General features: G+C 36.0%; 1 protein-coding gene across 2 annotated transcripts in view; it reads left to right on the forward strand.

Annotated features, from left to right (window-relative positions):
* The window catches only part of UHRF2 (ubiquitin like with PHD and ring finger domains 2), an 82,886-nt gene extending 59,698 nt beyond the window's left edge, over positions 1–23,188 (forward strand). Inside the window, exons 9-16 of one of the 2 annotated variants that reach the window (XM_043565677.1) lie at positions 1,047–1,151; positions 6,578–6,684; positions 9,981–10,143; positions 10,830–10,970; positions 12,670–12,766; positions 13,100–13,257; positions 17,314–17,412; positions 18,646–23,188. In XM_043565677.1, the coding sequence (XP_043421612.1) occupies positions 1,047–1,151; positions 6,578–6,684; positions 9,981–10,143; positions 10,830–10,970; positions 12,670–12,766; positions 13,100–13,257; positions 17,314–17,412; positions 18,646–18,792 (1,017 nt within the window). In that variant the 3' untranslated portion in view covers positions 18,793–23,188. Of the gene's footprint in view, positions 1–1,046; positions 1,152–6,577; positions 6,685–9,980; positions 10,144–10,829; positions 10,971–11,425; positions 11,833–12,669; positions 12,767–13,099; positions 13,258–17,313; positions 17,413–18,645 lie in introns of those variants that run through there. The other variant, XM_043565678.1, reaches the window with a different exon arrangement.
* Positions 23,189–26,595: the final 3,407 nt, after the last annotated feature.

Raw genomic sequence — 26,595 nt, forward strand, 5'->3', positions numbered from 1 at the left:
CTAAGTGAAATAAGTCAGTCAGAAATAGATATCATATGATTTTCACTCATGTGGAATTTGAGAAACAGAAGAACATAGAGGAAGGGAAGAAAAATAAGTTACAGAGATAGAGGCAAACCATAAAAGACTCTTCAATACAGAGAACAAACTGAGGGTTGATGGGGTGGGGGGTTGAGGGGGCAGGAAAAATGGGAGATGGGCATTGAGGAGGGCACTTGTTGGGATGAGCACTGGGTGTTGTATGTAAGTGATCAATCACGGGAATCTAATCCTGAAGCCAAGACTACACTGTATACAGTGTTAGCTAACGTTGTGATAAATTACTTTAAAAAAAAAAAAGTTAAGGCTGGGAAAGCAGATAGGAGCCAGATAGAGAGTAATGTGTAATACTTAATTTGGGCTTGGTATACAATAAGACCATTTAATATATTTTAAGCAGTTGAATATTAAAAGCAGAATTGTTCTTAAAAGTATTTTCTGTTTGTGATCGGTAGAATGGGGTTTGAAGGGAAAAAACTGGAGGCAGTGAAAAAGGGGGGTTAATGACATTCATGACTCAAACTAAGATTATAGCAGAAGTAGAAAAGTAAAGACTTGAGAGATTTAGGAGATTGAATCAGCAGTATTTGTGACCAAATGTGTTTTAAGAATAGAGAAGAATGATGCAAAAATGACTCTTGCCTTTCTCATGTGGCTAGGGAGCAGTGCCATAATTAAAGACAAGAAATAAGGTGGGGAGGGATCTGGGCCACTGATAGCAAATTCTGTTTGACCCAAGTTGAGCTGGAATGACCAGTAGACATAAAATGATGATTATTTAATAATTATTTTGAAACTTGGAATTCTAGATCTGAGCAGTTTTAAGAGTCATCAGCTTAGTACCTAAGGGATATGTAGTTAGAAAGAAGTAAAGTCGGAGAGGAAAGATAGAACTCTGGGTGACATTCAGTTCTTAGTTGGAGGGTTTTAGGATCCAATAATATATACGAAAGCATTTTGTAAACATAACTGTTCAAAGGTATTTTGAGACTCTCTTTATTTCATAGGTGAGCGAAGCGGGTGTCCATAGGCCCCATGTTGGTGGAATTCATGGTCGAAGTAATGATGGGGCTTATTCTCTTGTCCTTGCTGGTGGATTTGCGGATGAAGTAGTAAGTCATAATACAACCTTGTTCTTTAGAACCATTCTTAATCGTTCAGTAAAATACAGAAGTTTTGTGTAGGGTGTATAAAACCCCATCTTTTTTTAGCATAGTTTTTATGTTGAAGTGGTCACTTCTATATAAGTTATAAGAAAAGTCAATTGACAGTCTTCAATCTTTACAAGTGTTGATTTATGTCTACATGTGGTTGCTGATTATTGCAATGAAAACATACTTTACAGAGCTCATTTTTTTAATTAAACTTTTTATTTTGGGATATTGCAGATTGACATGTAGCATTAGAAATACTACAGAGATCTCTGTGCTCTTTACGCATTTTCCTCCCAATGGTAACATCTTGCAAAACTGTAGTACAGTATCACAACCAGGATATTGACATATTGATACATTCAGGTCACTGAACATTTCCCTTAACCACAAGTATCCCTCATTGTGCCCTTTGATAACCACACATACTGTATCTGCTCTCCCTCAACCCATCCCTAACCCCTGACAACCACTAATCTGTTCTCCATTCCTGTAATTTTGTTGCTTCAAAGATTTTTATAATTGGGGTCATCTGGGCGTCTCAGTCCATTATGTGTTTGACTCTTGATTTTGGCTCAGGTTATGATCTCACAGTTGTGAGGCTGGGCTCCACACTGATCATGGAGCCTGCTTAAGATTCTCTCTTACTCTCCCTCTGCCCCTCCGCCATTTACATACTCTCACTCTCTCTCAAAAAAATAAATAAATAAATAATTTTTATGAGTGGAATCATACAGTATGTGACCTTTGGGAATGGTACTTTTTGCCCAGCATAATTCTCAAATTGTGGCATGTATTAATATTTTATTCCTTTTTTATTGCTGAGTAGTATTCCATGATATAGGTATAACACAGTTTGTTTAACCATTCACTCATTGAAGAACATTCAAGTTGTTATAGTTTTTGACTTTACAGATGACTGTGATAAATGTTTGAGTACAGGCTTTTGTTGTTTTTTGTTTTTTATAAACGTAACTCTTCATTTCTCTGTGATGAATGCCCAGAAGTGTACTGTTGGGTTATATGGTAGTTGAACATTTAGTTTTTTAGGAAGCTGCCAAATTGTTTTCCCGAGGGATTATACTACTTTACATTCCTATTATCAGTGTGTAAGTGATTCAGTTTCTCTGCATTCTTACCAGCATTCAGTGTTGTTGCTTTATTTTACTTTAGCCATTCTGATACATATGTAGTGAGATCTCATTGTGGTTTTAGTTGACAGTTCCCAAATGACTGATGATGTTAGGCATGATTTATTTGCTTTTTTGCTGTGTGTATAGCCTCCTTGGTGGTATATCTTCAGGTCGTTTGCCCATTTTTCTAATTGGGTCACGTTTGGTTTGCTGTTCATTAAATGTGTACTTTACATGTATTTTCTCCCATTCTGTTTCATTGGTTTGTTTTCATGGTATATTATAATGATGAATTAGAGTAGCTATGGAGAAGCCAAGATGTAGTATGCTTTCAGACAAAGGTAGAAAAGTTTGCCATTTTTCTGACTGGCAGATTTGGCAGTACATTTGCATTAGCATGGCAAAGGAAACTGAAAATGGAAATATTCAAGTTAAGTCTTTGAGTACTCCTTTAACATGTATATTTTGAAGTTGTATTTTTCAGAAATACAAAGGGTGTTGTATAGTTTATCACAGTAGGCACTTATTTTTTTTTAAGACTCTGTAAGAAAACAAGCCAAGAGTAGAAACTCTTTAACATGTTTTTAGCATCAATCAACCCAGTTGTGTTTGATCTGGAGTCTCACATTTGTGTGTGAGACTTGCCTAATTATTTTACCCCAGTGAACCTCAGTTTCCCCATGTGCAAAATAGAGAAAATAGTATCACCATTTTATATCAAAATAATTGATGTTAAATGAGGTAATTTATGTAATCTTGGAACATAACAAGAATTCAAATAATTGTATTGTCTATAGCAGATTATCTTAAATATATGAAACATAAACATGTAAAGTTGAAAATGAGTGCTAATTGAATTCAGGTGGGTATTATTACTTCCCTTTTTCCCCATCTTTTGAATATAGTTACTAATCAAACATTAAACATTTGCAGTACTGATGAGCTCTCAATGATGTGTATTAAGCAGTTAAAGAATGTTAAATAATGTAAGAATATTTTAAGGCTAAAACACATAGGCTTAGTTCACCAACTAAGATGTATCTGGAGATGTTAATATATTTTATAAGCATTTTCAATCTTTTCCTCTTTTATCATAGGCAGATCATATGTACAGAAATAGGTGGAGGAAACCTGAATAAGCTCTTTTTTTTTTTTTTTTTGGTTAGAAAATGATTTGTTTTGAAACCTTTAATTTAGTATAACATCCATGGAACCAGTGATCTTTGTTCTGTCCAGATGAATGGACATGAAACTACTGAATACCTGTTGATAAACTGGTTAATATTTTAGTCCAGTAACTTGACAATCAAATGCTAGTTTTAGTGCCCTTTGTGACCTCGCTTAAGGAATGAGGATCCACAAAGCTGGTCTGCCTTTTAGTTGTCTTGAGAAGTAGTTTGCTTAGTGATAGGAACAGATTCTGGAACTAAACAGTTAGGGTTTGTGTCCTGGTGCCATCTCTTACTAGCTAAGTGACTTTAGGGAAGTTAATGAACCTCTTCCTCATCTATAAAATAAGGCTTTATGATACTTTACATCACAGGGTTGATGTGAGGGTAAAAAGAATCCATGTAAAATCTTAGCCTAACCACACACACGCGCGCGCGCGCGCACACACACACACACACACACACAGTAAGTGGAAGTGTTACCAGCAGTAGTGGTAGTATCCAGTTTTGCAAACATGTAAGGAGTATTAGAAGAGAGAAACTCACAGAAATTGCAACTGTATTCTATCTAAATAGCCTTGAATTAAGGAATCATCAAAGGTGTCTGAGAAAAGTTTAATGACGTTAACTATGCTTTAGGATATTTATCTGATAGTCTTTGGCGGGGGGTGTTGAGAAGATTTGAGATGAACTCCTTTTGCTTGAAAAAGGTGATGGCAGGAATGGGAACATCCAACTTATTGTGTTAGACAGCTGCTTTACAACTTGAAAAAAGAGTAGAGACTGGGAAATTGAGTCACTGTGGGGCAGTGGTATGTCCCCTCTATAAATGATGACTTCTTATGTGAGGGGTTCTCAGACAGCAGTCTTTAGGCTACTGGCTCACAGGGGTACATGGACTTAAAGATGTAATAAATTTGGGCTGATCATTTTTCCTTAGGAAAATTAGTCTGAACTAATACCGACTGAGCTCTGACAGTCTGACAATTCTTTTTTCCCCAGTGACAATTAAAGTTTCTATTGGTGTGACGATTAAAGTAAGGATGAGTTAATGACATAGAATACAATATGAGGTAGAATAACTATTTTTACTTATTTGCTGCTTGAAAAATAATCAGAAATGTTTTTGTTCTTTAGTTTTAAACAGTACTGAGCTTAGATTGTCCCTATTATTCTCTCCTAGTCCCCACTCCCTTTTCCTTTATAGCACTGCCACAATTCTAACTTCAAAAGTTGACAGAGTTGGGGTGCCTGGGTGGCTCAGTCAGTTCAGTGTCCAACTCCTGATTTTGGTTCAGGTCATGAGCCTTAGTCTTTAAGATATAGTCCTCAGTATTGGATCAACAAAAACTGAAGTCAAGGTTTTTAGACAGATAAGAACACTTACTAGACCATGAGATTTTGGGGGCACCTGGGTGGCTCAGTCAGTTAAGCATCCGACTTTAGCTCAGGTCATGATCTCACAGTTCATGAGTTAGAGCCCCGGGTCATGACTTAGAGCCCCGTGCAGGGCTCTGTGCTGACAGCTCAGAGCCTGGAGCCTGTTTCAAATTCTGTGTCTCCCTCTCTCTCTGCCCCTCCCCAGCTCACACTCTGTCTCTCTCCATCTCTCAAAAGTGAATAAACATTTAAAAAAAATTTTTTTAAAACATGAAATTTTAGTTTTGACTTTATCCAAAGGAAAAACAAGATGCAAAATAATTGACCTTTATTACAGACAAGGATTTAATAGAGAACACTTCATTATCTTGAGTTCAGTCTAAACTAATTAAAATCTTGCAATAAAGAAGTAACACTAATGGGTGGGGGAATGGGCAAGATGAGTGAAAAGGAGTAAGAGATAGAAGTCTTCTAGTTATGGAATTACTAAGTCATGGGAATATAAAAGACAGCATAAATAATATAGTCAATGGTTATATTAGCATTGTATGGTGATAGATGGTAGCTACGCTTGTGGTTAGCATAGAGTGATGTGTAATTTTGTTGAATCACTATGTTGGATGCCTGAGACTTATGTTATATTGTGTGTCAACTATAACAATAATAAAAAAAAAAGAACCACTATTTTGATAGTGCTAATAGAATTAATTTGTATACTGATACTCTTCTCAATTGATTTTGAGTACTGATTCAGATAGAAACTTAGTAATATCAATATAGATTTATAGCTGTTACAGAGATATTTGTGGAGCTAGTTTATGTAATACCTACTTCCTTTGGCATGTTTTTTTCACATTTACTAGATACTTTATACAGATTTTAGTTTTCAAATTCTTTTCCAATGTTCTTTTTAATGCTAGGTGATTTTTTTTTTATCTCAGTGTGATTTGAGTGAACCTGTACAGCGTGAAATGTGGAGAACTTAGTATTCTGTAAGGATTTTAATTTTGAAATTTAACAGCAAACTTGGGTATGACATCGATTGCTGATGGGAAATCACATACAGAGTATTTACTGAAATGATACTCTGTAAAAACCTACAAGCTAATATTGATGTTTATTTTAATACCGTTGAATTAAATGAAATAATATTCCCAGTCCATAAGACCTTATTTTCTAGCATTATTTTTTTTAATTTTTTTAAATGTTTGTTTGTTTATAATGTTTATTTGTTTTTGAGAGAGACAGACAGAACAAAAGCAGGGAAGGGGCAGAGAGAGAGGGAGACACAGAATCCGAAGCAGGCTCCAGGCTCTGAGTTGTCAGCACAGAGCCTGACCTGGGGCTCAAACTCACGAACCGCAGGATCACAACCTGAGCCAAAGCTGGCCGCTTACCCGACTGAGCCACCCAGGAGCCCCTGTTTTCTAACATTCTGTAAATTATTGGCTTATATGTATAGCATGAGAATAGCCACATTTAGAAGTATTGGAAGCTATAACTTTAAAATGATCAACTCGATAACTTGATATAACTTGAAGGTATACTACATACACTGCATTTAAATTTTGTCTGATTTTGGTATATACCTTGAGAGAACGTGTAAATTCATAACATCCTAACCAAGTGCTCTGACTGTAAAACAAGAATTAGTGAAATTATATTTGGGCTTAGGTATCTTAATGTTGAAATTTTTCTCCTGTAGGACCGAGGTGATGAATTCACATACACTGGGAGTGGTGGTAAAAATCTTGCTGGTAATAAAAGAATTGGTGCACCATCAGCTGATCAAACATTAACAAACATGAACAGGTATTCTTTACTGTTAGAGTTTGTAAAGTCTATTTATTTGGGCTTTGTATAAAAGTTTGATTATATTAATATAATTTGTAAGTTATTCTGTAGGGCAGAATCTTAAATTGAGAGTTAAAAATCTAAATTTAAAATCCCATTATCTGATTATATAATTGTTTATAAGTATTGTAACTTATTTCTTTATATTTTGTAAATAACATAATTCCCAGTCTTAATACATGTGCTTTACATTTTAAAACATGTTGAAACCTTTGAAGGAAGGGAATCTAATATAAGTGATATTGAGAACAAGGTGGCTTATCTACTACCTCATGGATCAAAGTTATGTTTTACCCAACACAGATTTGTCTTTTAAAGTAACAAACTTCTTTTTAGAGGAAACTCACCAATATGAAGTAGGTTTAAGATTGGGAGCCCACATTTGTGGGCATAAGTGAAATATCAGATAAACTTAAAGCTATACTCAAGGTGCTTTTAGGATTTATAATGTCTTTTAAGTGTTAGAATGTTTAGTTATAAAAGTGACCTTTTCTAACTAAATGCTTATAAAGCATTACAAAAGAGCCACCTTGTGCTGACCTTTGTTCTATAGAGGTATTAATGATATGCCAGCTTCCATGGGAGCAGAAAACTTGACGACTTCAAAATGTTTTAGTTCATAAATGCATGCTAATAGCAATAATAATAAAGTGACCCAGATCATCAGATAGCAACAACCACATTATAACTTGTCATAATTTTTAGATCAATTTCATAAAGTCAAAATTTTTATATCCTATTGTTACGAGTGTTTTATGGATTATTGAGTAAAAATGAGTATTTTTCTTTGAATCTGAATCACTCGGTTTTAAGTAGTGTGCCCTTAATATCTGATTACCGTGTGAAGTAAAGAATATACCAGTATGATTTCAAGAATTTGTTGCATACCAAATTACATAGTCTGTTTTTATGTCTTCCTTCTCTATTATTTCTGACAGTAGGATTATTTAACTGAACCAGCAGAGGAGACAGGTCAGATTTGCTGGTGAAAACATTCCTGAAGTAGGAGTCCAGTCCCTAGTTAGTCTTTTTCTAGCGAGAAAGCAGCTCTTTAGGAGGAATGATCTTAAAAGGAGTTAGAAATATTTTGATGTGTTTTTGTCAGTGAAAGTATATCTTGAATTTTTAAAAGTGCTTTTTTAAGTTGTCTCATCTGAAGATTATATTTACCCTTTAATAATAATGAGTTATTTTGCTTGAATGAGATTTGTTTCCTAACTACCTGCACTTGTAATGTAAATGGTAAATATTTTTCAAGCTTTTAAAGAATCTAAGTATAACCCTGTTTACCATTATGTTACAATCTCAGAAAATAATTGACAAGTTGTAAAAATGTTTGTATTTAAGAGAAGGTAGTGAAAATAAAATTCTGACTGAAAACAATTTAGGATTGACTTACCATAGGGACTCTGACATCCATTCAGTTAATTTATACATTAAGTTTTGAGTACACATTGTGATTATAAAGACCTCTTGAGCAAAGATACATATATGTTTCATAAACATGAAAACCAAGGTCAAAGACCCTTAGCTCTGACCCATATTACACTTTTTCCTGACTAGTGTATGGTCCAGTTTATTTTTCCTTCTCCACTAAGAGGGAGTTTGACCCTTGCTTCTTGCTTTGAGAAGGTTGTTCCTATTTCTTCTCAGCTCTTTCACTTTATGAAACTGAAGTGGGCAGCAAGGTATCCTGGCCTTCCTTTATCAGGGCAGTTAGAAACAACCAATTGAGCTGCAGACTAATGGTAAAGCCTTGTTTTGCATAGTTTGATCTTCTTGGAATCTCTTCACATACTCGAACAACCTACATACTTAATGTGAAAATAGAAGTGAGTTATTAATGCCAGTTAGTGGTGGCAGTTCTGACTAAAGGTCCTTGTAAGTACCAAACCATTCTGTTCATTAATGTGAAAATAGTACTTATTCTTTTCCTTGCTCTTTAAGAAGATGAAGTATGTATATCTCAATAGGCATTCCATAAATAAGATACAATACTAACACTAGAAGATTGGATACATTTTCTTCTACCTCCCAGAGATTTAATGCATCTCCCTTTGAGATTAAAAAAAAAATAACTTGGTAAACTCCAACTATTTGACCACATTTATGAAAGTGTTTTTTGTTTTTTTTTTTGTTGTTTTTTTTTTTAACAAAACACTGTATTTACTTTAACAATATAACTGTGATGAAGAGATTTGGGTAGATTAGACATTTCATCTTACGGTGAATTTCATTTGAAGCTGCATAAAAAGAATTATGCCCTGAAAAAGTATTTTGTATCATATCTGAATTTACCAAATTGGGTGTGTGTGTTTTTAACCTTACATGTTGTGGTGTCTTGTCACTTAAGTTAGGAAGTAGGTACCTCAGAGGAAGAATACTAATTTTAAATAGTTTCTGATTTGGTGGGAACTTTGGGGTTTTTTGGTTTGGTTTGGTTTTTTTTGTTGTTTTTGTTTTTTTGGCAGGACTAAGTTCTCCCAAGAAAGGTCTTCTAACATAACCTTACTGATTAATTACTACTAAGTGAGTACACATACTAAGGAAGCTTCAAGTAAATCAGGTGCTTCTTCTCACTCACTGTTCCTCCTTGTTCATGTGTCATCATAAAAATAGTGATCTGGAGGAGCCAAAAATCTTTATTATCATGATTTAGTGCAGGCATTTGATTGCTTCAGTTTTATTTAAACTTACCTTTTTACTAGAAATCTTTAAACGATAATTTCATATTAAAATTGTTCTTTAATAACTTTTAAACGGTAAGGAATCTCTATCATCTGGAATGTGGAAAGTAGACCTAGAAAGGTCATTTGTACCTTGCTGACAAATTTATTTTTCTGGATTTCTTTCTACATTATTCCAGCAATATACTTCACTCCCTCCCTTATCAAAAATAACTACTACAACAATCACTTGCTTTAGTGTCCAACTTTCTCCCTTCCCTCGTTATTTAAAAAAAAATTCCATGTATTTCTAGTTGTTTTCTATTATACGTGGCACAGATGTTATTACTTTCAGAAGAACCCTACAGGCTATCTGAGAACCAATCCCCTGGCTTGGGGGTGACATCAGAAAACTGATTTGTCTTCTCTGCTGGTGGGGGAAAGCATAATCCTATTATCTGGAATAATATGGAAAGAATCATAGAATCTTAACTATCAGGTAAGGCATAATTCACCTTTTAATTGAGCTAATAATGCGATTATATACTTAAAGATTACTTGGTATAAAGACTTTGTTTTATTTTTTAGGGCATTGGCCCTAAACTGTGATGCTCCATTGGATGATAAAATTGGAGCAGAGTCTCGGAATTGGAGAGCTGGTAAGCCAGTCAGAGTGATACGCAGTTTTAAAGGGAGGAAGATCAGCAAATATGCTCCTGAAGAAGGCAACAGATATGATGGCATTTATAAGGTGCTCTATCTGGCATGACATCTTGTTAGTCATTTTTCCTGGGCTTTCAAGACAGGGTTGCCACAGGGAACTACCCTACAGTGGGTGGGCTAAAGGAAGTAGTAGACCACCTTAGTTGGTATCTCTACTTTTTCTGGAAATGTAACAGATATACAAAGTGAGCTCCTAACTTTGATATTTTTTCTCTTAATGCTTATTTGAAGTCCATAAGGGCAGAGTTCTGTTTTAGGTTAAGTTTTTTATAAGTATATATTCTCTGTGATAAAACTATTTAAATAACATGGGCATCATAGATACTGATTGTTATATCTTTCAGAATTATTTTAATTATAATAGATTTTCAGAGCCAAGCACATTATAATTGTTCAGATAGGTTGTATTGTTTTAAAAAATGGAGGCATTTACTGCCACCATTTTTATATCCTATTATGCGAGATTCTATTATTGAGCATAATCTTGTTAATATTTCAAACTTATAGCAATGGGTACTTATGTGGGAACTACCTTAATTAAAAATCAAGGTAAAAACAGTATTCTAGTGATTTTTTATTTACTATTCTTAAAGCAAGTATCTTTTGAAGTTGCATTCAGTTAAGTCAAGTGTACTTAGTTAAACTAGTAATGTGGCATTATGAATAAGTCTAAATATTAAATCTCAAACTAGTACCGAAATAATTATGATTTAGGTGGTGAAATACTGGCCAGAGATTTCATCAAGCCATGGATTCTTGGTTTGGCGCTACCTTTTAAGAAGAGATGATGTTGAACCTGCTCCTTGGACCTCAGAAGGAATAGAACGGTCAAGGAGACTATGTCTACGTTTACAGGTTAGATTACATTTGTCTAGGCTACCTGTATGCTCATAAAAACACACACCTCTGTAGTATCTTTGTGCCTTAACACTGGATACAGCTCACAGCAATTGATCAGTGGACTGTAAGGGGTGAGGAATGAAATCATTCAAGTATACAGAAGGAAAACAAATAAAAAGGTAGTAGCATTCTAGGTGTCAAACTGCTCTAAGACCAAGAATTGTGCTTGGGAAAAACCAAGCCTTCAGTGAAAAGTAAAATAGTTGTAATTCAATTTGGAAATGACTTGAACAATGAAGGAGAGGGATACATAAAATTAATATAGAGAAGACCTTAAGAAGGGAAGTTTATCATAGAGGGCACAGGGGGTGTGTCTCTGGTAGGGGAAGGGGGAGGTGGCTTATAAGAGTGGTCTGCTTCTCCTACCCTTCTCACTTTTCCTCACCCCTTTTTTCTCTTCCCCCTCAAAGCTGCTTCCCTGTCCTGTCACCACCTTTAGTGCTTTGCCTTTTTTTTTCCCCTTTGCCCATGTTCAGCTGTTAACCCATATAAGACTTTGTTGGTTTTGTATGCATAATGGATGGTATGGCTACATTCCCCCGTCCACTGCCTATGCACCCTAGACTTTGTCCCTGACACTGACTTCAGAGCATGGTTTGAGTTCATCTTCCATCATTCCCCATTGTTGTGCTTCCTGTAAAGACTACCAGCTTTTCATTTCCCCTGGCTCTGCCCACACTGCATGTGTAGGGGCTGAACTATGGGCAAGTGTCTGACCACCCAGGCAGGTGAGTGTGTGTTTTCTAGTGCAAGTCTGTGTCTGTTTTTGTTTTCTTTTTAAACTTGTAGAATTGATTGTTTAAATGAGACCCATCAGCTGAGAAAATAACTGCCAATATTCTTTTTATAACAATATAAAAAAATAACTTGTTAAATCCATTTTCAAAAGAATTTTTCAGATTCATTGTTCAGCAGAGCAATGCTCTAGATAGGTTAGATTTGAAACTAAGCAGAAGCATGTAAGCTCATCTACTATGATTAAGTTAAAAACATCATTGATGGGGCCTGAAACATGTTGAGCTTTAAATATCAGTGTTATCAACAAAGCATGTTCTCCCCATAAGGGTAGCCAGTAAAACACAAATAGGTAGAATTTTATTCCTTAAAGTCTAACCTTTAGCTGATAAAGAATTCAGTAATTTAGTGTCTTTAGGTCCCCTAAAAGCCCCTGTGCCCCACCTTATTTTGGGAGATAAGAAATTTGACCCTTAATGTTGCGGGTGGGTTTGTTTTGTTTTGTTTTTTAAAGATTGGCTCCACAATTGAGTGTACTACCATCTCTATGAGTACCATATTGTGCTGTGTGGTTGATCTCACTTACCTTCATATCTAGATTCTTTAATTTCTTCCTCACACTTTTCAAGCCACCTAGTCAAACCTCCTGAAAACTTGTCTTTCCTCTTTTAGATCTGAAACTAAGATTATTATTTTATAAAATGGAATGTTTAACAGTCAAAACTACATGGTTTTACACTGAATTGGGGATTTTAATAGTCTTCTGTCCTTTAAATGTTTGTTTCCTTTATATAAAGTCTTTCAGTTTAGGGAAAATACAGACTCTTACCCCATCTCCCCTTTTTTAATTTCTCAGCAGCATCTAGAACCCCTTTTCTCTGTGAAACTTAAATCTATATTGTACTTTTCCCCCCAACAGTATCCAGTAGGTTACCCTTCAGATAAGGAAGGGAAGAAGACTAAAGGACAGTCAAAGAAGCAGGCTAGTGGAGCCTCAAAAAGGCCAACTACAGATGGTAGGTAATGATTGCAAACATAAGTCCTAAAATCATAGTTTCTAATAAAGAAAAATATTAAGAGAAAAATTTGAGAAACTCATAAGAAATTAAAAGCAAAGTGAAGGATTTTTTGGGGGTGGAGGGGTGGTGGGGGGCTTTCTGTGTATTTTAATAGTGTCAGAGCCAAAATAGCAGCAAACGTAGTATTCTAAACTCCCATCGGAAGTTAGATGCTGCTGTGTGTAGGTTATCTTCATGCTAAACATTAACTGGTACCAGTTAACTCTTAGGTCTCATAGTTGTGCTTAGAACCGCCAGTAAACCTGCTTATGTATTTTTAAATAAATCTAGATGATTGTCCAAGTGCCTCCAAAGTGTTAAAAACATCAGATTCAGCAGAAGCAGTTGAGGCTTTCCAACTAACCCCTCAACAACAACATCTAATCAGAGAAGATCACCAAAACCAGAAGCTATGGGATGAAGTGCTTGCATCTCTTGTGGAAGGTCCAGTATGTAAAGATTTTTAAAATAATAATGTTTTATTATTGACATGATGAAAAATAATTTTCCTTTGCAAGTCAGTCAAAACTTGACGTTTTTATGTAATCATCTCATCCAGTGTCACTTTCAGAAATAATCTAAGGTAATACTTAAATGCTCTTAGGTGGATTTTAGGCCTCTTAGTTGTTGGTTTTGACCTCTTTGTGCCTGAACTTAATCATTTATGTTGAAGGCACTACTCATGGGAAGAATTTTCAGTTGTGTAAACACACTTAATTTAAAACTCATCAGGAAATTTTTTGCTATAGTTCAAAGTTATCTGATGATGGCATAAGTCTTAAGCAATGCAGCACATGTTTAACCTGTTTGTAAAATAAACCAGTATTGATTTATTTAAATACTTTATATGTTTTGGGTTTTTTTCCCATTTTTGGTAATCATGAAATTTTAAAGTGAAAAGAAATTACAACTGATGTGTGTGGATTTTGTGTTAAGCTGTGTTTTGCAAATGAGGCTTCCTTATCAAATCCTAAAAGCTGGAGTTTTCAAATGTGAATTGGCTATTCCTTCTTTGTTCACTTGCTTTTATTTATGTCTTAATTTATTTTGCTTAAAATTAGAATATTCTGTTTATTAGATATTAACCCCTTGTCAGGTGTAACATAATTACTTCTCTGCATTTTTTCCTCTGTGCAGCTATTGTGAGTGAACCTTAGTATCTTCTCTTGAAGTTTTATCCTGTCATCTTCTATTAGTTTTCTTCTTTCCAATGCTCCTTTTATTTTTCTCAGTGTATTAGCCAGAATTTCTCATATGTCTGAAATCGGGTTAGTTAAGATCTATCTTTCTATCTAAATTTAGAACTCTGAATTTTTGTGTTGCTTTTTGTTTGAGAAATAGTCATCAATATTAAGGAAGAATGTTCCCTGATATAATTTTTAAACATTTATTTATTTATTTCTGTGTGTGTGTGTGTGTGTGTGTGTGTGTGTATACATATTTTTTTTAAGATTTCATTTTTAAGTAATCTCTGTACCCAGCACGAGGATTGAACTCAGAACCCTGAGATCTACCCTGGCTCTACTGATTGAGCCAGCCAGACGCCTTACTTATTTTTTAACTTATTTTTGAGTAACACCCAAAAATGGGGCTCAAACTCATGACACCAAGATCAAGACGCTCATGCTCTACAGACTGAGGCAGCCATATGCCCCTAATTTTTAAAGTTTTAGAAATGGGTGAAATTTATCAAATACCCTTTAGGAGTCATCATTTCCTTTGCTTATGTATGTGATAATGGGTTATTCTTGGTAAAATGAAGCTTACGTGTTTGGAGGACAGAAGGAAAGTGATTGAGCTCTGTGTGAAGTGTTACTTGCTTTTTAGCCAAGAGACCCAGACATAGTGAGAGTCTGACCCTGGTAGGTCATTTTCACTTAGAGAAAGTAAGGTGCAGCAAACAGTTATTGATTACAGTCTAAATATTCTCTAGTTGGAGGGCTACAGCTGGTGGTTAGGTGGATAACGTGGGTGAGTTCCAGCTGTGGGTGGGCAGGAGACAAAGTAGCAGATACAGGTGGAGGAAAAAGCTACCTGAGTGTACATGGAAGTTCTCTTGCACATCTATTGACTGGTTTGGATGTGTGTATTGGGCTTCAGTGTAAGACTGCTAATATGTGTATACTGTTTATCAATTAAAAAAAATTATTGAAGTGATTGAGTCCTGTGAGACTTGGCAATTGTGTGCAAACCAAGTATACTTGTGAGTTCTTTCAATGTAACTTTAATATGAAATAAAGTCAATAATTGACAGTTCTCAAGCCACAATTTTAAAAACGGTGGGAGCACCTGGGTGGCTCAGTTGGTTAAGCATCTGACTCTTGGTTTCACTCAGGTCAAGATCTTGCATTTTTGTGGGTTCTAGCCCCTCATAAGGCTTCACACTGACAGTATGGAGCCTGCTTGGTATTCTGTCTCCTCTCTCTGCCCCTCCCCCCCCCCAAAATAAATAAACTTTTTTTTTTAATTTTTTTTTTTCAACGTTTATTTATTTTTTGGGACAGAGAGAGACAGAGCATGAACGGGGGAGGAGCAGAGAGAGAGGGAGACACAGAATCGGAAACAGGCTCCAGGCTCTGAGCCATCAGCCCAGAGCCTGACGCGGGGCTCGAACTCACGAACCGCGAGATCGTGACCTGGCTGAAGTCGGACGCTTAACCGACTGCGCCACCCAGGCGCCCCAAAATAAATAAACTTAAAAAAAAAGACAAAATTGTATCCAGTAGGTTATCCTCTGTTGGCAGGATCTTGCATGCCTGGGTGAGATGATTATGAGCTTGCTGCTATTGATTACTCTGGATGTGTATGTACTATTGTTGTGAACAGCTTTTATGCCCATTCTCTTCAGATAAGCCAGGAACACGTTTATTAAGCCAGAAAAACCAAGTGTTGGCCATTGGTGGCTTTAAAATAAGTGCATATGTTATGTATATGTGAGTATATTTTTATCCCAATACCTTTCCAAGGCCCTACATGATCTGGCATGGGCCCTCTCAGGCCCAAACGCTTCAGCCATATTTAAACACGCTCTGTGCTATTTAAACATGCTCAGCCTGTTCCTTATCCTAGGCCCTTAGACCCATACTATCTCTCTGACTAGAAAATTCTTTACACCTTCGTGTCGCTCACTCCTTCTTTCCTGTAAGTCTCTGCAAAGTACAGGTCTTCACAAAGGTCTTCCCTGGCTACGCTTTCTAAAACAGCCACTCTTTTACTCTGTTGCTTTAGTTTGCTTAGTTATTACTATCTGAAATTGATTTTATAAAGTTCCATGAAAGGAGAGACTTTGCATTTTTGTCACCACGATGCAGATGAGTACCTAGCCCATTGTAGGAATTTGAAATATCTTAGTACATATTACAAGTATCATGGAGATGCCAGGGAAATTAGCAGTCATTAACAAAGTAGTTTGTTGTGTGTTGGGGGGTGTACTTGGTATTAAAGTTTGAGTTTTTTCCGTATCTCCTCCCATTTTATTCTTCCAGTATATTGTATAATATTTTGTTACTAATTCACTTGACTTTTATAATGTCCATAAATAAGTTAGTTTCAAGATATAACTTTGAAATGGGATCTTTGGTTTAATTTTAACTTGAAACTCTTGTAAATTCTACTTTTTTATTGACAGAAAAAAACATAAAATATTTTCCCATATTACCAGAAATAACAGAAGATTAGCCTTGTGACCATTCAAAACTCTACTTACCTTTCTAGTTTAAAAGAAATAGTTGGGTAAAATGGAACCAGTAATCGCTTTTGATGAGTATAAGAGTACCCATTTGATCATATTTGCTTTAGATGGCTCTACCGTTTATAATTTAGTCCCAATTTGAGTAAACATTGGCATCAGGAAAATAAGGGATTTTTGGATTGAGGCAAAATATCACAGAAGATAATCCTAGGAGAATAAATATGTTGATTCTTTGGAGTATTAGATACTACAGAGTATTATTGCCTAGTGCTATTATTTATTTATTTATTTACTTATTTATTTAGCTAAAAAATAAATATTGAAGTTTCTTAACAGCAAAAGATTAAATAAATAATGTGTTCATATTACTGGAATAACACCCACCCAGCTTTTTTGAAAAGAGACATCTATATGTAATGACCTTGAGACAAGCTATCCATGATTGATATTTTTCCCCCTTTTAAGTTTTTATTTAAATTCTAGTTTAACACATGTCCATGACTGTGTTAAAGGCAAAAATAGTAATCTCTGGAATGTGAGGTTTAAGGGGAGACATTCACTTTTTAATGCCATATATTTTCACTTTGCAGCTTTTCCAAACCAATTATAAGATTTAAAACTAATGTGTATATATTATGGAATGAAGTTTCTTCGGTTTTATATTTTCATATTTGCTTATGGTTACCGTTACTTTTTTTAATACAAAATGTTTTAAATGTGACAAAGACATTTTTTCCCTAATTACTTATAATCTTACTAATTTTTTACAAAGCTAACCTTTTTTTTTTTTTCTTCCCCCTGGGTGCCATTCTAGAATTTTCTGAAAAAATTGGAACAATCTTTTATGTGTGTCTGCTGCCAGGAGCTAGTTTACCAGCCTGTGACAACAGATTGCCTCCATAATGTCTGTAAAGTAAGTAGGTTTCTTTCTCATTTTCCCTTGTTAGGACAGAGGGCAACTAACCTCCAAACATAGTTTTAGCACGTGAAGCTTTTTCCATGCAGCAGAATAGTTGTGGAACCTTGCCAGTTAAGAAACATTTCATTACATTTTGGCAGTAATGCATGTTTTAATTTATTTTAATTTTATTACTATAGACAGTAATAGTCAAATATGTATTCTATAGTCAAAGGTATTGTATCATGTTTGGAATTGTTGAGGAGAATTTGAAATGGAGAAGAAAGTAAGGTGTCATTGCTATTTTTGTTATAGCTTATGTATGTTTTATATATTATAGTGCGGACTGAAATAATTCCATCCACTTAATGAAACCTAAAACAGATTCTGTCTGGTAGCATTTCCAGAGGAGTTGAATATTGCATTATTAGTGTGGTGTAAAGGGGAAGATTGAGTTTTAGTGAAACCAAGGTTGGAATCCTGTTCTACTGCTCAGTGGTTGTGTGTCCTGACCTAGCTTCTGAATTTTAATTTCTTTTGTAACATGGAAACAAATCTTCCACATATGTGTTTGTGCCTGACCCATATATTTCTGGAAGACACATTCTATGTTAAGTGATTTGATAAGATATATAACTTAGTTCTAAGCAGGGAAATCCTAAATTTCTTTTAGGTGTTCTGTTATAAAGAACAGGATTAAAATCCAATGTAGGTGAGGCTAGTGAAAATCATACATAAATTCTAACACTCTCATTTTTTTTAATTTTTTTTTTTTATATATTTTTTTTCAACATTTATTTATTTTTGGGACAGAGAGAGACAGAGCATGAACGGGGGAGGGGCAGAGAGAGAGGGAGACACAGAATCGGAAACGGGCTCTAGGCTCTGAGCCATCAGCCCAGAGCCTGACGCGGGGCTCGAACTCACGGACCGCGAGATCGTGACCTGGCTGAAGTCGGACGCTTAACCGACTGCGCCACCCAGGCGCCCCTCTAACACTCTCATTTTCTTGGATGAGGAAATTAAAGCACTCAAAATTAAGGTCATTTACCTGAAGTCTCACAATATATGCTGGAAGTGGAACTTAAAGCCATGTCTATAGACTAGTTTTCAGAGTGCAGATTCAGGCCTTTACAGTTCATCTTAAGTTTCTAGTTCCTATTTAAAAGCATAAGCCATTGACTTTTCTACATGCTATACTCTGATGAAATTGGGTATGTTTTTGTTTCTGTTTTGATTTTGCCTTAGGATTGCTTACAGCGCTCCTTTAAGGCTCAAGTTTTCTCCTGCCCTGCTTGCCGGCATGATCTTGGCCAGAATTATCTCATGATTCCCAATGAGATTCTGCAGACTCTACTTGACCTTTTCTTCCCTGGCTACAGCAAAGGACGATGATTTGTCTACTACTGTGTTGCTCTTGGTGGCTTTTTGGACAATAAAGAATCTAAAATGGTTGGGGGGAGGGGGCGGGGAGGGTGGAAGCGCTATGGTGGACCATATCTCTCACGTTCTGAAGCAGCTAATCCTCTTTCCTACATAGCCATTATCTTGTGTGTGTAGTGAGAGGCCCATTTCTCAACTGTCTTTTAAATATCAAAAGGTAGTTCCTGTCAGTAACAACTAGTTTTAAATGAGTAAAAAGTCAAAGCCTCAGCTCTAGTTGATATCCAAGTTATGATTTATTTTGCAACTACCTCAGGACAGAAAAGACGTATGGGGATTTTTTAAATCATTGAGTAATTAGTTAAATGAAGTTTTAGCTACGCACTGCCTCCCAAATATTAGTTGTGCCTGGTTCATGTAATTTGATTTTACAGAAAAGGAAATGACACTCGAGATCTTTGGAACGCAGCTTCTGTATTGTGCATAATACATTTTTAATGTCTTCTTCCATTACAATGTGTTTTGCAAGGACAAGTTCATTTTTTAGCCCATTTTGTGAGCTCCATTGTGCTTTTTTTCTGGTGTTTTATGCAAGTTGACTACTAATGACTAATGAGAACAATATGAATGCATTGTTGCTGCATTAGTGTAATGTGGTGTGGTTTTGCACTTAAAAGAGGTATTCAGATGCTCTAGTTGTAAATGTTCATGAAAAGCCTCTTCTGTACTAGTCAAACTGCTTTTAGTGAGTCTCACCAGTGGTTTTACATCTGCAGAGCATTGAGGGCTGGGCTTGACTTTTGAGAGGACTGAAATTGCTTCATATTGTGATCCTAAATTTTATATTCACTATATTCCCTAAAGTATACATTAATAAATATTTTATGACCAGAAAAATAGCTCATCTTACTTCACTTTTCTACATTTGTCTGGCTTGTAAGTATGTATTTTTAAGAAGTAATCACTTCCAGAAGTAATCACTTCCAGAGTATTTCATTGTGCATTTTAAAATAGACATTTTGTACAATTCTCTATTCTTGGTTTTTGGTTATAAGAACTAGTATGAACTAAGGACAAGTTTCACCTTATGTTTGATTTTTCTTTTTTAATTTTACTAAATTAGAAAAATTTTCTATAATAACTTGTCTTACGTTCAATTTTAGCATCAGTGCTACTTCTTATTTCACAGACATGAGAATATGCTAAAACATTGTTCTAGTCTCTGAAAGTATATTGTTTTCATCAGAGTAAAGTTTTAATATGATTGAATCAGTTTTTCTGTTCCTGAATTCAGAGCCATATATAATGCCAATATTTATTGAGTATATGTGTGTTTATTTAATCCTTCTGATAACCCTTAGAGGCAGTCCTGTTATCCCCATCTTATGGATGAACCTCAGAGGTACAGAAAGGTTAAGAAACTTGCCAAAGTTCAGGGGCTTCTGGGTGGCTCAGTCAGTTAAACGTCTGACTTCAGCTCAGGTCATGATCTCACAGTTGGTGGGTTCAAGCCCCACGTTGGGCTCTGTGCTGACAGCTCGGAGCCCAAAGCCTACTTCTGATCCTGTGTCTCCCTTTCTATCTGCCATTCTCCTGTTCTCTCTCTCTCTCTCTCTCTCTCTCTCTGTCTCTCTCTCTCTCTCTCTCTCTCTCTCTCTCTCTAAAAAATAAATAAACATTAAAAAAAAAAAAGGAACTTGCCAAAGTTCATACTTCAGAGAAGTGGCACAGCTGTGCTAGAAACAGGCAATGTGAGCCCAGGTGCTGGCAGTCTTTACTGTTGGGCTATAAAGGATCTCACATCAAAATCAAGTTCTGGGGAACACTTACAGCATAGTGATTGGAATGGTTGTCACTTTGGGCTTGTTTTTAACAGACACTGGAATCATTTTTATTTTGAAGGATCTAATTTAAATAGAACCTTTTTAGATTGAAATGAATCATTAAATTGCATCATCTAGTGTATTCCCTTTGGCACTGGCCATCTCTCTGCATGAAGGGTGGGGAACATCTCCCAGTTTCAGCTACTTGAACTGGATTGTTCTGCTTTTATTAGCAAAATAAGTGATTTCCATAGTTAGGCTATGTTTTGTCTTTTTTTTAATTTTTATTATTTTTTTTAACGTTTATTCACTTCTGAGAGGCAGAGCATGAGTGGGGAAGGGGCAGAGAGAGAGAGAGACAGACACACAGAATCTGAAGCAGGCCCCAGGCTCTGAGCTGTCAGCACAGAGCCTGACGTGGGGCTTGAACTCACGAACTGCGAGATCATGACCTGAGCCTAAGTCAGACACTCAACTGACTGAGCCACCCAGGCACCCCTATGCTATGTTTTGTCTTAACTTTGGTATAACATTATAGACTAGGAAAGAAAGCTGATTCCAGCTTAACATGTTCAGGAGTCCAGGACGGCCCCAAACTAAGCAATTTTATTTTGCTTTTAAACTTTTTTAAAAGACTTCGTTTGTTTTTACATAAATATTTCAGTTTACTCTAAAAGATACAGGAAATAACCACAATACCATTGTCATACATGTAAAGAAAAAAAATGTTATTACCAAATATCTAGTAAATATTCAAAATTCCATTGTCTCAAATGTCATATATAGATATTTTAGGTTAGTTTGTTTGCATCAGGATCCAAATGAGGACCTTACATTGTTGTTAATTGCTATCACTTAAGTATCTTTTAGTCTGTATATATCCCCTCTATCAATTTTCCTTTACTTTTTGTGATTTGTATGTTTAAATTACTCTAGAGTCTGACAGAGTAAGATTTTGCTGACAATAACCATGTGGTATGGTTTAACCTGTTTCTCTTTTATGTAAATTGGTAGTTAGAATTCAAGCATGACCAGATTTAGGTGTGAGGGGTTTTTTTGGCAAGATTTCTTCATAGGTGATGTGGTTATCCCTTCAGATACTACATAGTATCTGGTTTCTCAGGCTTAAATTTGAAAGAGGAGCTTTTCACTGGATTCTGGTACATGTAGTAGGTTACAGTGATTACTATTAAGTACTCAGCCACTTTCATATGGGTAGTTTTTTTTCTTAAATTTTCTTAGATTAAGAAGGGCTTCTAGTTATAGACTCATTTCTAAATAATATGGCTCACTCAACAAATATGTGCATCCAGGTATGTTTAAGAATGTTAGGTAAGGGCATCTGGGTGGCTTAGTTAAGTGCTGATCAGACTCTTAATTGCAGCTCAGGTCATGATCTCAGTTTGTGAGATTGAGCGCCATGTTGGGCTCTGTGCAGACAACTCAGAGCCATCATGGGATTCTCTCTCTCTCTCCCTCTCTTTCTCTGCCCTTCCCCTTCGCAAGCCCTCTCTCAAAATAAACAAACATTTAAAAAAAAAAAAAAAAGGAGGGCACCTGGGTGGCTCAGTTAAGCATCCGACTCTTGACTTTGGCTCAGGTCACGATCTTGGTTTGCAAGTTGGAGCCCCACTTCAGGTTCTGTGCCAACAGCACAGATCCCGCTTGGGATTCTTTCTGTCCCTCCCCCAGTCACATGCTCTCTTTCTCTCAAATTAAATAAACATTGAAAAACAAAATGAAACAAAATAATATTAAGTAAGCTTTGGGGAGGTAGCAATCTAAAACACACCGTAAGCTTTCTCACAAACTTGTTACGACAGTTTGGCTAACAGAAAAGGGCCCTGCCTGTAACTTAAAAGCTTTGGATTTTAGTGTAGAGTCTACATACAAATTGGATAGAGATCTGTTCTGACTTGTCCACTGTGTGGCATTTCTATTTTTGCTTATTAGGGATCAAACCTTTCCCTATTCTCCAGAGCACCCTGAAAAGATAGAGCTCATGACTACCTGATTTGAGGGAACTGAGCTTGATGGTCTACTCATCACCAGCTTACGCTGGGAAGAGTGTTTTGTGCTTAACTGTTGTATGCTGGCTGATCCCCATATCAGACCTTTAAATCCCTGAAGGAACTAATTATTTAGTAACCTGGATTAATCAGACGCTACACACACACACACAAAAAAAACCAAACACTAGACACAGATACCAAGAACTAGCTAGAGGGACCAGACAGGCAGACCAAATGACTACTATTGAAAGAATGAATGAAAGAATGTCACACTATATTCTCAAGTATAAAATTGCATTGCATTGATAGAATAACAACAAGCTGCTGTGTGAAGAGTAGTTTGAGATTAAAATTCTTGTAAATAAATGAAAACAAAATAGACAAAACAGAATAGACAAAATATGAACATATTACTGGGTATTCCATTATATATGGATATTCCAAAATTTGTTAATGCATCTGCTAATGGATATTTGAGTTTCCAGGATATTGCTGTATAAAGCTGCTTCATGTGTAAGTATTTGGAAAATAGTTGAAAGTTTCCTATAAATTAAATATGTTCTTACTATGCAACCCACCAATTTCATTAGTATTTACTCAAGATAAATTAAGAGATATTCGAAAGTGGTTTATACCATTTTACATTCCTGCCAGTCATGTATGGGAATCTAGTTGCCCCACATTCTCACTAACACTTCATTTTTGCCCTTTCATTATAATCATTCTAAGGGACGTGTAATTTCTGTAGGACACAAGAGTGGGTTGAATATTTACTGACCAGAATGAGGGTAGTCATTGGTACTGTACTCCTGGTATTTCTGACTCTCAAGGGCATGTTAGGATTGTACATCTTAGCCTCCTTGTGGCTGGCTATAGTCATGTGACCAGTTAATCATTGAACTGTAACAAATGCTGTGTGTCACTTCTAGGCAGAGCATTTCATTGCCCTCCAGAGTTTTCTTTGCCCTTTCATGGGGATCAGTAGCACCAAGACAGCTTTTCTCATAACCTGGGTCCCAGAATGAGAATAATACAGAGGCCCACCCCACCCCCAGCCAAGCCATGATGAACATGTAACCATAAGTGAAAAGTAAATCTTCAGACCCTAAGATTTTTGAGTTAACACAATATGACCAAGACAACATGACCTGTTAGAAGCCAGAGGTGCCAGCTAAGCTACTTCTGGATTCCAGACCCACAGAAACTATGATAAGGAATGTTGTTTTAATTACTAAACTTTGGGGTAATTTGTTATGCAGCAAAAGATGACTGATACAGATAGGGTAACCCTAAGTGTCAGTTCGTCAGGACAAACCAAGTTTTATTGTTTGTTCCAGAGTGATTATGAATACCATTCACTTTTCCTCTTTTAAAGTGGTCAAGTTTAGGAAAGATTACCTTATTCATAGACTCAATTAAGATCTCTAATGACCTAACCCTGACACTTTGTTTCTGAAAATATTCTTTCCCTACCATACCCAAGAATTTAACTCAATACCATTTTTTTTCCTTGAGAAAATACAGGGGTTTTTTTTGTTTTGTTCTGTTTTGTTTTTTAACTCTGGTGAATTGCCATAGATGAGAAACGATACCGGTAGAAAGCATAGCATTCTCATGAGCATTTTGCCTGGAAATGGTCTCCAAAAAACTTCTAACTAGAACTCTACTAGACACTAGGAAAAATTTTTGAGGTGCCCTTCCCTTCTCACATATATCTGTTCTTCATTCTGTTTGTGTGAAGATCGTGAACTATATTGCTCAAATGCTTTAGTTAGAATTTGCCTGATTGGTTATCTATTAAGAAATCACAGTAAAAGTTGCATGAGTTTTTGAGCTTGTTTGCAACCACCACTAAACTATATAGACTACACATTTTAATTTTGGTCCCAGATATTTATTTACCAAAAATTCACACAAACACATCTTAACAAATCTGTAAGTCCTTATAAAATACTTATAAAATATAATACTTATAAAAATACTTCAGTTTTATAGAGAATACCCCCGACTCACTTTTTTTCACTTTGTATTTTAAATTTATTGTACACTGACAAGTTCTAGAGTTCTTGTGTACTCTTCACTTACCTTTACCTTAAAGATACATCTTCTATAGCCACAATAAGTTATCAAAACCAGGAAATTGATACTTGTGCAATAATAGAAATTTATAGATCTTACTCAGATCTCATCAGTTTTTACATGAAGTCATTTTAGACAAATCTAGTTCTGAAATTTTATACATGTATAGATGGGTGAAACTGTATATTTAAAGGTTCCATCACAGGGCACCTGGGTGGTTCGGTTGAGCATCCAACTTCCACTTAGGTCATGATCTTGCAGTTGGTGGGTTTGAGCCCCACAACGTGCTCGGTGCTGACAGCTCAGAGCCTAGAGCCTGCTTCAGATTCTGTGTCTCCCTCTCTCTCTGCCCCTCCCCCACTCACTCTCTCTCTCTCTCTCTCAAAAATAAACATTAAAAAAAGATATTTCAATGTTCTATCACAAAAAAATTGCTTCATGCTATCCACTTCATAGTCACACCCTTTCACTAACCCTAACTCCTGACAATCGCTAATAAGTTCCCCATAATTTTGTCATTTCAAGAAAGTTATATCAGTGGAAACATACAGTATGTAACTTTTTGAGATTGATGTGTTTTTTTTCCCCATAGCATGATAACCTTGAGATCCACCTAAGTCATTGCATATATTGATAGTTTCATTCTTTCTATTACTGAGGAGTAGTCAGTTTTATCTTCTATTAACCCATCAATGGGCTTTGAGGTTGTCTCTAGTTTTTGCCTATAAGGCAAAAAAAAAAAAAAAAAAAAAAATCATACAGATTATTGTGTGAACACAAGTCTTCATTTCTCTAGGATACATACACAGCACAATTCTGTGTTATATTGTGTGTGTGTGTTTTACTTTATAAGAAACTGCTACACAGGTTTCCAGAGTGGCTGTACCATTTTGCATTCCTGAGAGACCCAGTTGTTCAGTGTTCTTGCCAGTACTTGTTATCATCAATATTTTTTTCTTTTAGTAATTCTAATAGATGTGTAGGAGTATCATCATGGCTTTCTTTTGCATTTCCCTAATAGCTGATGATTTAATCTTTCATGTGCTTATTTACCATCCGGTATATTCATGAAGTGTCTGTTTAAATTTTTTGTCTGTTTTCTAGTTGGATTGTTTCTAATGTTGAGTTTAGAATTTTTATTTTTTTAATGTTTATTTTTGAGAGAAAAAGATCGAGCATGAGCGGGGAGGGGCAAAGAGAGAGGGAAACAGAATCCAAAGCAGGCCCCAGGCTCCGAGCTGTCAACACAGAGCCTGAGGCAGGGCTTGAACCTACGAACTGTGAGATCATGACCTGAGCCAAAGTCGGATGCTTAACCGACTGAGCCACCCAGGCACCCCTAGAATTCTTTCTTTTTTTTTTTTTTAATTTTTTTTCAACGTTTTTTATTTATTTTTGGGACGGAGAGAGACAGAGCATGAACGGGGGAGGGGCAGAGAGAGAGAGGGAGACACAGAATCGGAAACGGGCTCCAGGCTCTGAGCCATCAGCCCAGAGCCCGACGCGGGGCTCAAACTCCCGGACCGCGAGATCGTGACCTGGCTGAAGTCGGACGCTTAACCGACTACGCCACCCAGGCGCCCCTACCCCTAGAATTCTTAATATGAGCACTAGTCCTTTGTCAGATATGTGAATTTCAGAATATTTTTATCCCAGTCTGTGACTCATATTTTCGTTAAGAGAGTGTTTCTCGGAGAAAAAGGCTTTAATTTTGATGAAGTCTATCTGATTTATCAGTTTTTTATTTTATGGGTCATGTTTCTAGGGTTAAACAACTCTAGAGGAACATAATTTATTACTTTTACTCAGATACTTTCCATTATTCTTTTCAAGGCTGATTTTCCGCTTTTCTCTCTGTTATTTCCTTTCTGTATGAAGAATTTACTATAAGAATTCTTAAA

Source organism: Prionailurus bengalensis, chromosome D4 (genome assembly GCF_016509475.1).
Source record: "Prionailurus bengalensis isolate Pbe53 chromosome D4, Fcat_Pben_1.1_paternal_pri, whole genome shotgun sequence".
Lineage (NCBI taxonomy): Eukaryota > Metazoa > Chordata > Mammalia > Carnivora > Felidae > Prionailurus > Prionailurus bengalensis.